The sequence below is a fragment of the Lycorma delicatula genome, chromosome 12 (genome assembly GCF_047948215.1).
Source record: "Lycorma delicatula isolate Av1 chromosome 12, ASM4794821v1, whole genome shotgun sequence".
In the NCBI taxonomy this organism is placed as follows: domain Eukaryota; kingdom Metazoa; phylum Arthropoda; class Insecta; order Hemiptera; family Fulgoridae; genus Lycorma; species Lycorma delicatula.
The window spans coordinates 59,476,702-59,491,845 of record NC_134466.1 but is presented as its reverse complement, the minus strand read 5'-3'; the positions used below and the strand labels follow the sequence as shown (position 1 = coordinate 59,491,845).

Here is a 15,144-nt window from a genome sequence, read left to right as displayed (position 1 = left end):
GACAGTGCAGTGCGTAATGATAAGAAGGTGAAGGGTGGCAGAAAAGAAACTGTGTTTTACTGCAACACTTGCAGTCGAAAGCCAGCCCTTCATCCTGGTGAATGTTTTCAGATGTATCACTGTGTTAAAAAATATCGTTAAACATTTAAAAAAAATATTTTTCATACTTTTTTTATAAATAACAATAATAATAATTATTAGCAACTAGTTGTAGCTCTAATTTGTATTATTTTATGATTTTTTCAATGTTATTATACTATTTTTTAAATTTTATCTACTGACAATTAAAATAAAATAATTTTTTTAAGTATGAAAATAAATTTATCAACTTAAAAATAAACTTTTTGATATCACACACACACACACACACACACAGAGAAAGAGAATATTAATATACCACAACTACTAATGTGCCGGTCTTGCTCAATTTGGGAAAAAAATTGACTTTTCAGTCAGTCATCGGCTGACCAGCGCAAGAGTTAAGAAGCAATTAAGACATTTTTACCAACATTGAAATTTCCACATTGAAAATGCTTGAACTAGCTTTATGTGATATTAATCCTGCATCATGTTTGTAGAAGAAGTTTTAGAAGGCCTGAGTGACATTCTTCCTTTTTTTATAATAAAATTCCAAAGTTATCAATTTTTTTCCTTTATTTTTAAGAAACAATATTTTTTTAAAATAAACTAATATAATTATAATTTTTAAAAAAACACAGTTATATGTCACCTTTCAAAAACACATAAGTGTTGTTAGATTTGATTAATATTACCAGAGTTATGCAATACTAAAGCCATTAACTGATGAGAATACAAAGAAGGGAGAACACAAAGAATCTTTTTCCCCGACCCCAGTATACATTCACCTTACATAATATTATTCTGCAACAAAAAAAAAAAATTAATAATAATACATATATAAATAAGTATTATATAGACATTATTAATTTTTTTTTTTTTAATTACACAAAATTTACCTTAACAATTAGTTCATGAAGTCCTGTAACACCATATTCTTCCAACCTGCTGAACAATAAATCCAACTGACTGACACTAAGGCATAACTTATCAGGACGGGGTTCAATACGTCTGATAGCAGAATCGGAAAGTGATCCAATAATGTCCATTAGTGAATAGAGATCGTTCCTAAAATCATAACAAACACAGATTTATATGAACAAAATAAAAACTGACTTGTGTTGATTTATGCGAGTGTTTTAATTTTTTTCTTAAAATATCAAATAACGGAGTTTGCTAATTTGTCTCATCCATATGTCAAAAAACTTCCATAACATAAAGGGAAGCTTTGCAGGGTTATGCCATTATATTATATAACAGGAATGTATGAAGTGTGTTTTTAAAATAAGGTAAATTTTGAATTTGCCACCTATATATGCGATATAAACAGATGGTGCTTGCATATTTATTTAAATCAATAGGCTTTTAGGAACAATAGTTTAGTCATTTTGTTAGTAATTTATATTCATTCATCCATTTCTAATGAGCGCTACAATTCACAAGGAGTAACCTGATTTTTTATGGCAAAAAACAATGCTATAGCTAAATTCGTGTCATTTATGAGGCGAATAGTATGACTGACGCGAAAGTAAGGCAGTGGTGCCATTGAAATAACCTGTAAAACCAGACTCTAAATTTCTTATGAAAAGATGCAATATACGGACACCAAATCAACTGGAAAATTTCCGCTCAAACACAGTACGGCAAAGTCTTACAAGCACTTCACTTCAAGTACTTAGGACAAACCATGCAATCCATTGGACTGAACATAATATCCAACACAGAAATAATATTCAAACTGCAAAAGGCATACAAGCTTACATGGAATCATTATAACAAAAGGGCAGCGTCTTGCAATGTGAAACAATGACATTACAACCCAGTTGTCTTGTCTGAGGTCTTGTATGCAGCAGAAACCACAGCAATCAGAGGAATGACCAAAATTCATGAAATCGAGAAGCAAGAATGGAAAATCCACAGTGCAGACCTCAGACGAAACCTGGATCAAATGACCCACAAAGGAATTATATGAAAAAACAGACTCCACCATTGCCAAGTTTAGGAAAAGACGGCTACAATTCTACAGATACTTATGCAAGATGGGTAAGATAGACTCACTAAGAAAATTTTCAACATCGTCAAGGCAAGTAAATTAAAATCCATTTAGATGAAAGAAACACAAGACAACATGGAATGATTGAACATCTCAGGAGAAGAAATCAAGTACAGAAGGAAATTTAGGGATGAAATTAGAAAATTGAATAAAAGAGAAATGAAAGGAAGAATGGACAGAGAAAAGGAAGAAGAAACATAGTGAATGGATGAAGAGGTTTTGGGAAGAAAAGAGAAGAAGGAAGTAAAGTTACGATTGGCTCAAATTCACATCCTCTCTTAATAATGTTTTTTTTGTGTGGTACATTTTGAAACATTTATATTGGACAGGGGTGTAGACAAGGCTCATCAGGACACATGTTGCAAGAATATACTGTATCTTTGTGTAATTTATTTTTGTAGCAAATGTGACAGCAAGGTCGACCTCTTTCCTGCTTTTCCAATAAAATGAGGTTTTCCATCCAGTCGTTGCTCCAAGGAGCCTTGTAACGGCTTCCAGGTTTTTTTTTAATTTTCTGTAAAATTGAATTCTCTCTTTAACCAGATCTTTGATTAATTTGTACCTGAATTGCTTGTGAAACATCGGTTTATTGTCACTTTGCCTCTGTATGTGTTGATGGAATATGTATGAATTAATTATAGCAACTTCTAATAACCAGAAAAACCATTTTACAGTACCATTTCTTTGTGCATCTCAAAAATTGGTAACTCAAAATAAAATGGTCACTGCACTCCATACCTCCTATTTGCTTTGTGTAATTTGTTGAAAACTTCATGCTTCAACTTGATTAAAAACTTTGTATAACAACTTAATATAAAAAAAAAACAAACACGAATGCATTAGCAACAAAAATAGTGTAACACTTCTAAATATGTAACATTAACCGATATAAAAGCTCTAGTAATATGTCAACTTTAACGGATATATCTGCTAAAGACCTGTAAAATCTAGAACCACACGCGGATAAATTTGCAAACTACCTGCCCTATATGAAAAGTTTGTGTATGCGGATATATCTGCTATTGCCTGCAAAGGGTTATTAATGCATCATTTTTAAGGTAAATAAATCTTTTCATCAAGTCAAATTGGACCCAAATTCTTTTATCAACATTTTGATCTTTTTTGCAATTGCGGATCATCATATTTCTTTCTGCTGCATTCCAGCATATTATGAATTTTTCTATACGTTTGGAATATTTATTTTTTCCCTTCTCCAATTTATACAATATAATTTTATTTCAATTATGATACATTTCTCAATGACTTAACAAAGGCTTAAGAAACCAGTAGATTAATGAAAAATATAACATCATTTGGATTCCAGCCAATCTTGTAAGTTATTGAGTTGTGCTTCTTCCTAGATGCCATTGATGCAGCTGAGCCCTGGTCTCACGCAAGAAGATTCATCTCAAGTGGAATCACAGATTGGCAATAAGATCTCTGTCAACGGTTTTCTCCAGTCTGATCAAAGAATTTACAATGATCGGATAAATTTTTTTTATGTTTTCTCCAACTGCTAGAATGATCAGCACGGGCCTGACGACAGAGCTTGTTTGCAATAACCTCTAAGGTCACCTGATCTCACCGCATGTGATTTTTCCTTTGAGGTTTTATAAAGGATCTTGTGTATGTGCCTCCGCCACCTACTCATCTAACTGGTTTGAGGCATAAAATTGAAGCTGCTGACGCTTCCATTATTCCAGATATGCTGATTCAAGTATAGGATGAACTCTCCTATCTCTTGAATGTATGCCACATGATGAAAAGTTTACACATTGGAACAGTTGTAGGGAAGAACTTTTGCCTCTGTAAGAGTTACTCTTACATTTTATTTCTGATTCATTACTCTAGATCAAAATTAAGAGATATTTAACACCTTTAAAACCTCAATATTCTTTTATGTACTCCCTTTATTTATGTGCTAAACCTATTTTTCACAATATGTATGTTGTTCTTGTATGTTAACTGCTTATGTTGATAATAACAAAATAAACAACAAATTATATAAATTATTGAACAAATCCTTTTTATTGCAATTTATACTATCATAGATTTGAAATTATTCTGTGAAGGTCACGTGCTCTTTCCCCTTCAGTTGCCTCATTCCCTCCTACACCACAGTAATAATACAATACTGAACTGTTCCTTTTCGCTTTGCAGGCCAATGTTTCATGAACTCATCTTACGTATTTATTAGCAAAATATTTACTGCATTATTCTGGAATGCAGAAGAAGTTAATATCTCACATCTGAAACTTTTTATTTTACATAAAATATTTCCCTAATTTTCCCAGATGTTCCAAAACTTGCAAATGTTACGGAAAAATTTAAATATGGGCTTTAAAAGTGGAAAATTCTTAAAACTTTACACAAAATTTAAATAAATTTAAAACACAAAAAACACGAAAACACAAAATTTAAATAAATTATGATTCGAAAGTCAATATCACCTGATAAATCTGTTGTGTTTTCGTTGCTCTCATCTTCTTTAAGTTCACTGCAATGCTTTATAACAGTTGTCCTGCAATCCTTCTTTATGAATCTTCTACTCGAAGGTTTTCTGTGTCTATGCATTTTTTCCAGTCCATCTATTGTTACGAGGTTTATGGCATCTTCCGTTAACAATTTTGTGCCATTTATTTGAAATGTCCTGTTTTTGTCTGCCACTTCATCACCTTTATCTGCCACCAAATTAGCTTGACTGGGTTATACTGGCAATGATACGACAGTAGTCGATTGACTTCATGTCCAATTTCTGTTGCATGTCATCAAGATTATACAATCTGTATTTTTCTAAAGAGTTCATTAGCAATAGACAGTAATTCATGAAATGTGTGGGTATTTTCTTCTCTTCTAACCGTAAACAATTTCCGCCTTTTATTGTGTTGTCACTGGCACTTTCTCTTTAACCACAGAATGATACTGGTGTTATCCATCATGATAACACACCCTTCTTCCAAAGATCGCAACAAATTTACCAACTATTTTCAGAATACATCAACATTCATTTCTACGTGGAAGTCCACTCCTCGGTATGCTTCAAGTGGAAAACAAGAGCACAGTCTTCTATAAAAACAAGTTCACAACAACCAGCGTACATATAATTAAACGGGATCTTTTCCCAACCACGAATCTTATGGCCACCACTACTTGTTGAATTCTGTCAGATGTATTTCCAGGAATGGTTCTCACATTTCATCTAGGTAAATTATTGGTCAAGAATTATTTTGTCTAATTTCATACATTTCCTTAAAAATTTTACCCGAGCAAGAATGTCAGACCTCTCCATCAAAGTGCTGTCACTACATTTATGAAAGCGGAACCATAATCGTCTTATAATTTTCCATGTGGAATAAACATTCCCAGTAAAATTTATTTCTTTTTTCTAAATGTTTAACTTTACTGCACATTAGATACCCTCCAATGTAAAAGTGTTGAACAGAACGAAAGTCAAACTATATCTTTATTAAAATTATACAGTTTGTATGAGGTACTTTTTTCTGAGGCGATTCAAAAGAATGTTCGCACAATTCACCTTGGGCTGATCCATGATTTTCATTACCATCATGATAAATATTATACAGTATGCACTGATACAGCCATTCATGGTTGCAGTCACTTCCTGCATAGCATTTAAAATCTCCTTCATAGGAGCATTAGGTTTGCTATGCACAAGTTTTTTTAAATAAATATATACCCTATAATTTTTTTTTTTTTTATTGTTTCCAAAGAGAGAACCGTTTGCTGGCATTTTAACTTAGACAATTAAAGGTCAGCCAAAGAAACTGCACATTTGATTGAAATAAAACCGTAACCTGAACTGGTCAAAATTGTATTACAAAAGTTGTAAATGTGGTGACAAACATGGGAAACATAGTCTATTTAAAATAAAAATTAAACTGAATAATATAAATGATAATTATGTCAGTTTTTTATTTAATAAAAGATTTGCCTCTTTACATGATGTTATTCAATAACAATACAAAAAATAATGTAGTTCGATCATGAAATATAAGGAAAAACACTTAAAATCTTTTAGAATGAGATAACCTTATTGTGTATGTAAAATACCTTAAGCAGGGCTATTGAAAAATTTTATTTTAATTTTTGTAATTTAGTTATCTATTAAAATACTAAATTTGTGTGTAAGCTTATTAGATTTCTGATTCATAATTAATGATGGATGTGTGATGTATTGACCATACATGCTCCATGCTGCTGCAGAGTAACTGGTGGGGGAGAGGGTAAGATGAAATCTACATGAACTTCACCTGCAAGATGATTTCAAAACTATTATAAATATACCAATCAATAAGTTTACTTCCAGTTACATATTTTTAGATCATCATTAGAATGAATATAATTAAATAAAATTTTATGATACTTACTGGTATTTATTAACAGCTAAATCTATTAACTGTTGTCTGATGCCACCATGAAGGGTTGCCACTAAAAATTTATGTAATGATTTTTTGTGTCCATTACTTAAGCCCTGATGTATCTCTGTCAATGCTAAATGTAAACAGCACATCTGTAAAGATGAGACTTGACATAGTGGACTCATGTCAATTGATGGAACTCTACTATAAAAACATAAAACAAATTTAAATTTAGATCTCTAATATTTTATTTTTATTCATAAAAATACAAACATATTTCTTGTTACAAAGCAAATTTCATGTATTTTTTAAGTGTATTTCAGCTACCTAATATACCTGAACGCATTTCCTATTTGATTTCTTTTATAACTTGTTTATAAATATTTAAAATTAATATGTCATTCTACTGCAAATACTTGGTGTCCCAAATGTAACAGTACACCTACACAAAAGCAATTGGATCTCAATCAATAAAATAGGTTTCAACTTTATGTATATATATATATATATATATATATATATATATATATATATATTCTAACTTTGTTCACAGCTGAGTACCATGTTGACAATAACTTTCATTTCTATAACCACTTAGGATCTTTTCTGTCTCTCCCCCACAATAGTATTTTTTAACAATAACTATTTCAACTCATTAAGAAAATAATAATTGTTATTTTTTAGTAACTTACCTACATATTGACATTAAAAGTTAGATGTAATAAGCTTTTAACAAAGCAATTGTTTTACATCATTTTATTTAATTTCGTACTGACATTTTAAAATTAGATGCTTAGAAATTTATAAAAATACTGTCATTACAAGTTGTTATTAAAAAAGTATATTTCACTTATTATACTTCAGGATGCCAAAAAACATCTATATCTTGTAGTAACTGCTCAAACAAATCATTTACCGATGATGTCTCCACATAAACTCAAACGAATCTCAACATTTTTCTATTACTGCCGCACTCCTTTCTGTTCCGTAATTTGGCGGAAGATCACATCAATTCGAAAAAGCTCTGAAGGCGTGAGGAGAATCTTTAAAATATTTTCCAGTTGAATCCATGTTTGATTATCCCTCAATGATTTCTTGAATAAGTACCAGGACCGTGCGGACGGAAAAAGTGTATATAATATTCCTGTTCATTTTCATGTGTTTTGACTTCAATCACTTTGCCTAACCACCACTTGCCATCATATATGCAGCAGATGTAAATTTTACATTTTGGCTTTGGTAAAACTATAAAGCAATCAGAAACTTATGTCCTTGTGTACCGATACTAACGCAAATGTTTCTGATTCAGAGATCGCTCAGACTTTCAGAATACATTTCTGACTTGTTGGAACATATTTGTGAAAGGATATGTTTCTGGGACTTCTGCGATTACCTGATAACGAGAACTTATTAAGTATTCTTCAATCTCTTGAACATCTTTACTAGAGCAGAAAATAAATGTTATATTTTTAATATTGTCTTTGCAATAATTGTAATTTCAGGTGTAACAATTTGATTGTTGACTGTCCTTTGAAGGCTTGCTTTAGGCACAGTCCTTTTTACAGTTCCACCAATACCATCACATAGTCCTTTTCCATGGTATGATGCAAAAGTGCCATTCAGCTATGATTTTAAAATCTTCTTGATGGTGCAAAAATTTATGAATTTTTTTTGTTTTTATACTGGGCTGAGGAGCCATCAGAAAAATAAAAAAATTGTTTAACCTGTGGTAATAATGTTTACTAAATAAACTTGTTTTTGGAAACAGAAGAACAATGTAGTATTGTGCTTCAAGTACTAACTAAACACACAGTAGCTTTGGCTTTGTACTTTTCCTTCTTTTTTAAAATATATGAGAAATGGTTGTACTGTGGCATAAGTTTTTGACAAGTGAAATGAGTGGACTTCATCCTGTATCACAAAAGGAAAATTTTGAGAGAAGTCTCCCATTAGAATATATTCACCCTCCAACAAGTTCTCCTTTTTAATGATGAGGAAATTAGCTTGTTTCTTTGCAACAAAATGATGCCTTTTTAGATTATTTAAATTAAGTAAGTTATTAAGTACTCTTGAAATGGAAGAATTTGAGTAGTTAGTTACAACGGTCAACAGAAACCCACTGTTCGCAGATAATTTCAGAATCAAAATCATCCCACAGCTACCTTGCAGTAATCTGAGTACTTCATTAGTGCCTGGACATTTTTCACACTGTGAGAGAGCACGCACGTTTCATTTTCTATATCACATACAATGGTTGAAAGGAGAATTTTATAATCAAATTTGTTTATAAGAAGCAGATAACATGAGTTTTACATTTTGGTATGTGACACACACAAACAGAGTGAGTACCTGACCCACCAGCAGAACATAAAATTTAGATCTTACATCAGCAAATTTTGAAAAACCAATTTTTAAATTATGTTTATCTTTGCGCTGCTCAATAATTTATGAACCTTAATGGAGGGAAATGCCCAGTGCTGAACAACCATAACACACTGGCTCAAATATATCTTGACATTCTGGTTCACTTTCTGTATCATCTTGTGATTTTTGTAATTAGTTTAAACATTTTGTACACGATGCTCTGCCTGGAATTAATTTTAAATTTAGATTGCTTATTGAATGTGTCAAAGATATTTCTCTAAGAAATTTCTTAACAGATTTAGTGTGGCAGCTAAATGGGTCAGAGCAACATTTCCCATTAATATGAAAATATTTTTCTAAATATTTGGTTTTATGAAAAATACAGATATTTTTTGTTTTAGTAATCCATTTCTTAAAGATATCAATGTTATTTGCTGTTCAGTAAACTCTAAAATATCGTACAATACTGAAGATCTATTGTAAGTCAATTTGTGACACTGTTTCAGTGTAAATGCCAATTGAACACTCCGTAATCCGTTTTTATGAAATGCAAGGGTTCTTACAATAACAATACATAAATTATAAAACTACCAATTGCAACCCAGTTTGTCTTTTCCCAGTTTCTCTACGGCTAAAATAAAAATTTCTCTAATTAATAAAATTAAAAATAAAAGATACCGCATAAAAGAGAAGTTTACTGCTAATAAAATTAATTTATAAACAAGTGTACATTACCTAACCACAGTATTAACACTAGCAACAACATAACATATAACACTGAAATCAAAACAGTAACTGAGCCTTCTACAATGTTTACATTCAGGATTACATAAATATTCATTCAAGTCCATGCACTTCTATTCACTTTGTGTATATACATGAATTTGTGAGTACGAGTCGTACTTTATGTTACAAATTATCTAGAATATAAGCTATCTCATTATAGACATATCAGAGTATTTTATATAATAGGCCTACATTATTATCTGAAAAAATACGTGGTGTGAATTTTTTGGATACATTGCTCACGATTTGAAGGAATGGTGTTTTTAGTGATTTTGATGGCTTCATTCAACCCCTTTGAGTAACAAAATAAATTTTATATGGTTTTAAAGTAATTACTGCTGCAAACATTTCAGATTTTTGCCACCTGTTACACATGTGGTTTTTGGGCCCAAAAAACGAGACATTTTCAAAATATTACCAATTGGTGGCCTTTTTTTTTTTTTAATGAAGGACACTCAGTAACAGTTGAATTTTTTTTATAAGTACTACTAGTACCTAAGAGTTAAAAGGTAAAAAACAGGCCTGTTACTCTACACACTTTATTATTTATTTTGGGCCCAAAATATGAAAAAACAACAATTTGTAAACATAACTTGGTACTTACGTATTAATGCCACGCCAGCTACAGCTTTATTTAAAAATAAAGTAGTCAATCGGATTTCAGTAGAAAATGAACAGTCTCTTTATTAATTTTAATAAATGGTTATTTATATTTATTTATTTTATAAATATAATTTAACCAAACTTAACCTACGCTCGCTAACCTTGATTAACTAACACCGTAATTTTTTGAGTATTTATTTAATAAATTCAGTAATTATTGCAATTATTTATTATTTAAATAAACAAAACACTCCTGTTAATTACTCAAGCTTAGCGAGCGTAGGTTAAGTTTGCTTAAATTATATTTATAAAATAAATATAAATAACCATTTATTAAAATTAATAAAGAGACTGTTTTGAATCTATGTTAAACTCTATATCGGCCCATTTACCACCGAAATCTGATTGACTACTTTGTTTTTAAATAAAACTGTAGCTGTGGTGGCATTAATACATAAGTACCCACAACTTCAGTAAACATTACAAGATTTGGTTATGTAAAAAAATGAATTTTGGGTATACTAAGATGAAGTTCCACCTTTACTCTTTCCAAAATGCCCCTTTTGATCCTCTGTATTATGTAAAATAAGAATGCTACAGCTCATGGGAAAAGTGACGATAACGGCTGTTTTTTACCTGTTGGCGAGTTAGAGAATAGTCCATTAATCAAGAAAAAACTTTTTAAAAATATAAAAAAAATATTTTTTGATAACTACAAGAAGGGTAGTTATCATATACCAAATATCATCAAAATCAAAAATAGTGATGCAATAAGATGTTTGAAAATTTGTTAATTAAAATAGAATACACTTGTTTTTAATTTGTAAGAGTATCAAAAAATATAGTGTATATTTAAAAGATGTAATAGTTTAAAAAATATATTTCTTTGCAACTGATAAAAAAAAATTCACTATTTTCTTAAATAATCACAATTTAAATTTGCATCTTATCAAATAGTTCTTGGATACAATTTTTTTAACAATGCTGGAGTTGTTAGAGCCAAATGTGGCTGAGCATTATAATAAAACAAAACAATGCTACTTCACAATATACAGTGTAATTTTTCTCTATTCTGTATTAGAGCTTGAGAGTTTCACGATAAGCATAAGAGTTTATTTCTGTTCAATATTGCACGAAAGGCCTTACTGAGGCTCACCTCAAGATGGGTCTCAATAACAAAGATGTCAGCTACAATTACTCCAATGATAATGCTAAATTAAAGCTTTACTCAAAAGTACATTTCCATGTGTTTCAAAAGTACATAAATAAATGTTTTTTATTTATTTTAATCTGTGGAAAATAATACATTATACACATTACGTCAAGAATACGGTGTGCTACTTAATGGAAAAAAGTTACTGCTCCATTATTAGCCTAGATAGATCATAAAATGGTAAGATAAATACATGAGCTTACTAAATGTAAAATGTAACTACAAAATAATTCACTACTCAGAAGGCTTTAATGAAAATTATTTGGGCACATATTTACATACACATTGAATGAGATGCAAAAAATTCAGGTTTTTTTTTAAATTAAAATTATTGACAAAATAATATTGTTTCTGAAAAAGAGAATAGTTTAATTATATTCTAAACAGACTGGTGCGACGATTTTTTACAATAATTTGATAATTATTAAAAATTATAACAGAAGCACAGTAAGGCTATTTTTTGTAAGCCTACATATTGGGTGACTGAGTTATATGAAAACTGTTCTGTTGTCTGGTTTGACAGAGTTGGATATTATTTTTTTCTTCTTACGAATAATTGACTATTCTTTGAAGTAAACTCGTGTTAAGTAAAAAAAAGTTAGCCTTTTACATGTTACAAGTTTTCAAAAATTAATGTTTTTCTTTCTGACAAAAAAATTGTAAAGTAATTCCACTTAACACTTAATTCATAAAAACATACATTTTGTCTGTTTTCTGGATAATAATTTTTATTCCGAAAGTGAAATAAATCCTACGAAAACACAACACTTACTGAATATTTCTTATTCTAGAGCATTAATTTTTAGTACAAAATTTTCTTTTTCATTGTCTAAAAACGAAGCAAAAGACTAAAAAAATGACTACATAAATGTAAATATGGGCCATAAAATTTTAATCGGATTAAATAAATATAAGCAAATTACAAATACGCGATTATCAAGAAAACGAAATATTTTGTTATAGTATAGTATATCCGATTTTTTCAAAAATATTGTTATTCAGTAAATAAACAAAAACAAGCAAAACGTACATACATTACATTCAGAGTTACACATATAAAAAAAATTTGTTTACCTTTCCTTATGTATCAAACGGGCAAAAGTAAACGAATTCACAAAATAATTTACAGCATTAACAGTGACACCTATTCTAAATCACATGTAACTAATCGAATTCATAAAGTTTTAAAAAAATGTTATAAATACTAAAGCAAACATAATTAACCATTCATTCATAAACTAACATGTCAAAATGCCCCGGCGGCCATCTTTAGATCGACTGAAATAATTTCGATAATCGATCGGCAGTTCCACTATACAATACCGGTGGTACCTGTTGAGGAGAAATCACGTGAGGATTAGATTTTGAAATCTGTAATTGATATTGCGTTCAAAACGTGTCTGTAATTTATATTGATTTAGTTTATTCAGAATGTAATTACGATGCACATGTTTTTAAAAATTTAATATTTTTATTTTCTGTAATTAAAATCTTTTGATGTACAATGTAAATAATGTTTGCTCTCTCCGCGTTTTCTTTTATTAACTTTAAACTGTTTATTCCTAAATCTTGTCCATGACAGCCAACAATGAAATTGAATTAAAACTTAAGACATCAGATGAAATTATTTATTAAAATATCTTTAAAAAGCTTTAACTTTTAAATAAATCTTTATTTGCGATAGCCCTAAATGACTGGTGCTGCTGTACTCACAGTTGTCAGCTGTTGTATTCAAAGCTGGGAGTTTTAATCGCGAAAATGTCGGTTTTCAGATTTGAACGGAAATATTCGTTATGACCTTCCTTGAATCCATCTTGATTGGTTTCGGCGTGACGTACGTATCTCGCGAACTCAAAAACGATTAACCGTATAATGTTGAAATTTTGGATTTAGGACTGTTGTAACATCTAATTGTGTTTTTTCCCCATTTTTTTTCAAGACAATTCATTTTTGCGTGCCTGACTAAGTGCGTATTACGAAAAAGTACTGTAATTAAAAAATTCTATTATTTTTTCCGGTACTTTAATTATTCATTTCGATTTCTTATTTCTATTTCATAATTTTAACGTTAGCCTTTGTACTGCTATCACATATGCTGTTTGAATTTTTGAAATTGGTCATACCGTCTCGTAGGTATAACGGAATTTCGGAATAAAATACAATACTTTTCTAACTGTTTATTTTTACTTTTCCGGCTACACCGATAATGCTGCTACAGCTGTAACGGGAAATTACTTCGGTCAAAAATGTCTAAAATAAGGTGACGTTAAAAAATGAACCCCCCTCCAAAAAAAACCGTTTAAGTAAATTACAAATAATAATCTGCGAACAGTTTTTTATTCCAACGCTCCCAAGTCTAAAAATGTATTTTTCCAGTCGGACGTTTGTACATATGTACGAGGTTTGTAAATAAAGTAATGAGATTGGTTCAGTAAAACCTTTTAAAATAGTCACCTTCGAAATAAAACCTATATCACCTTCGAAATAGTTCCCTTGGGAAGCCACGCAACGCTTCAAACGGTTTTCCCACTCTTTATAGCAGCGTTGGAACTCAGAAACCGGAATATCCTTCAGATGGTCGGTTACATTTTTTTAATGTTTTCTGTTGTTCCAGATTTGCTGATGATATAGTAATTCTAGCTGAGAGTAAAAAGGATTTAGAAGAAACAATGAACGGCATAAATGAAGTCCTACGCAAGAACTATCGCATGAAAATAAACAAGAAGAAAACAAAAGTAATGAAATGTAGTAGAAATAACAAAGATGGACCGCTGAATGTGAAAATAGGAGGAGAAAAGATTATGGAGGTAGAAGAATTTTGTTATTTGGGAAATAAAATTACTAAAGATGGACGAAGCAGGAGCGATATAAAATGCCGAATAGCATGGGCGAAACGAACCTTCAGTCAGAAATATAATTTGTTTACATCAAAAATGAATTTAAACGTCAGGAAAAGATTTTTGAAAGTATACGTTTGGAGCGTTGCTTTATATGGAAGTGAAAATTGGATGATCGGAGTACCTGAGAAGAAAAGATTGGAAGCTTTTGAAATGCGGTGCTATAGGATGTTAAAAATCAGACGGGCGCTGATGAGAGCAGTACCGGGACCGTGACGACTCCCAATGGTTCCGAGACGCGCTCGGGACTGCCGCAATATGGATTCCGTATCGCAGCAGAGCCCAAATTCGGAGGCACGGCGCAGGCGAGGGGTTCGTTTGGATCTGCTGCGGTGAAGTGACGATTTTTAGCTGTTACCTGACCCCAAATTACTCTATAGCAGACTTTCGCCGGAAAGTTAACGCGCTGGAGGATGTTTTCCTCGCTGCCGCTGGTGGGTTGGTGGTAGCTGGGAACTTCAACTCCAGGGCGGTAGAGTGGGGAATGGCGCATACTAACTCCAGAGGGAAATACATTCTGGACATGGCGGCACGTACTGGACTCGTGATCCTCAATTCAGGGAACACGACGACGTTCCGCCACCAAGGATATTTGGAAACCATTCCCGATATGTCCCTCGCCTCCGAAGAGCTGGTCACGCTCGTCCAGAGCTGGAGAGTTCTCGAGGATTATACCGGTAGCGACCACCAATATATCTCATTTAGAGTCCTAAATGGTGCACGAAAGTGCCCGGGGCTCGAGAATAAATTCAATAGAAAGTTCTCCTCAGG

At 31.5% G+C, this 15,144-nt stretch overlaps 1 protein-coding gene across 2 annotated transcripts in view; it reads right to left on the bottom strand.

Moving 5' to 3' along the window:
* The window catches only part of LOC142333053 (uncharacterized), a 34,438-nt gene extending 21,675 nt beyond the window's left edge, over positions 1-12,763 (bottom strand). For both annotated transcript variants that reach the window (XM_075379859.1, XM_075379858.1), the window contains exons 1-3: positions 12,551-12,763; positions 6,520-6,714; positions 978-1,146 (exon numbers count right to left, since the gene is read on the bottom strand). In XM_075379859.1, the coding sequence (XP_075235974.1) occupies positions 978-1,146; positions 6,520-6,695 (345 nt within the window). In that variant the 5' untranslated portion in view covers positions 6,696-6,714; positions 12,551-12,763. The remainder of the gene's footprint in view (positions 1-977; positions 1,147-6,519; positions 6,715-12,550) is intronic.
* Between the last annotated feature and the right edge of the window lie 2,381 nt (positions 12,764-15,144).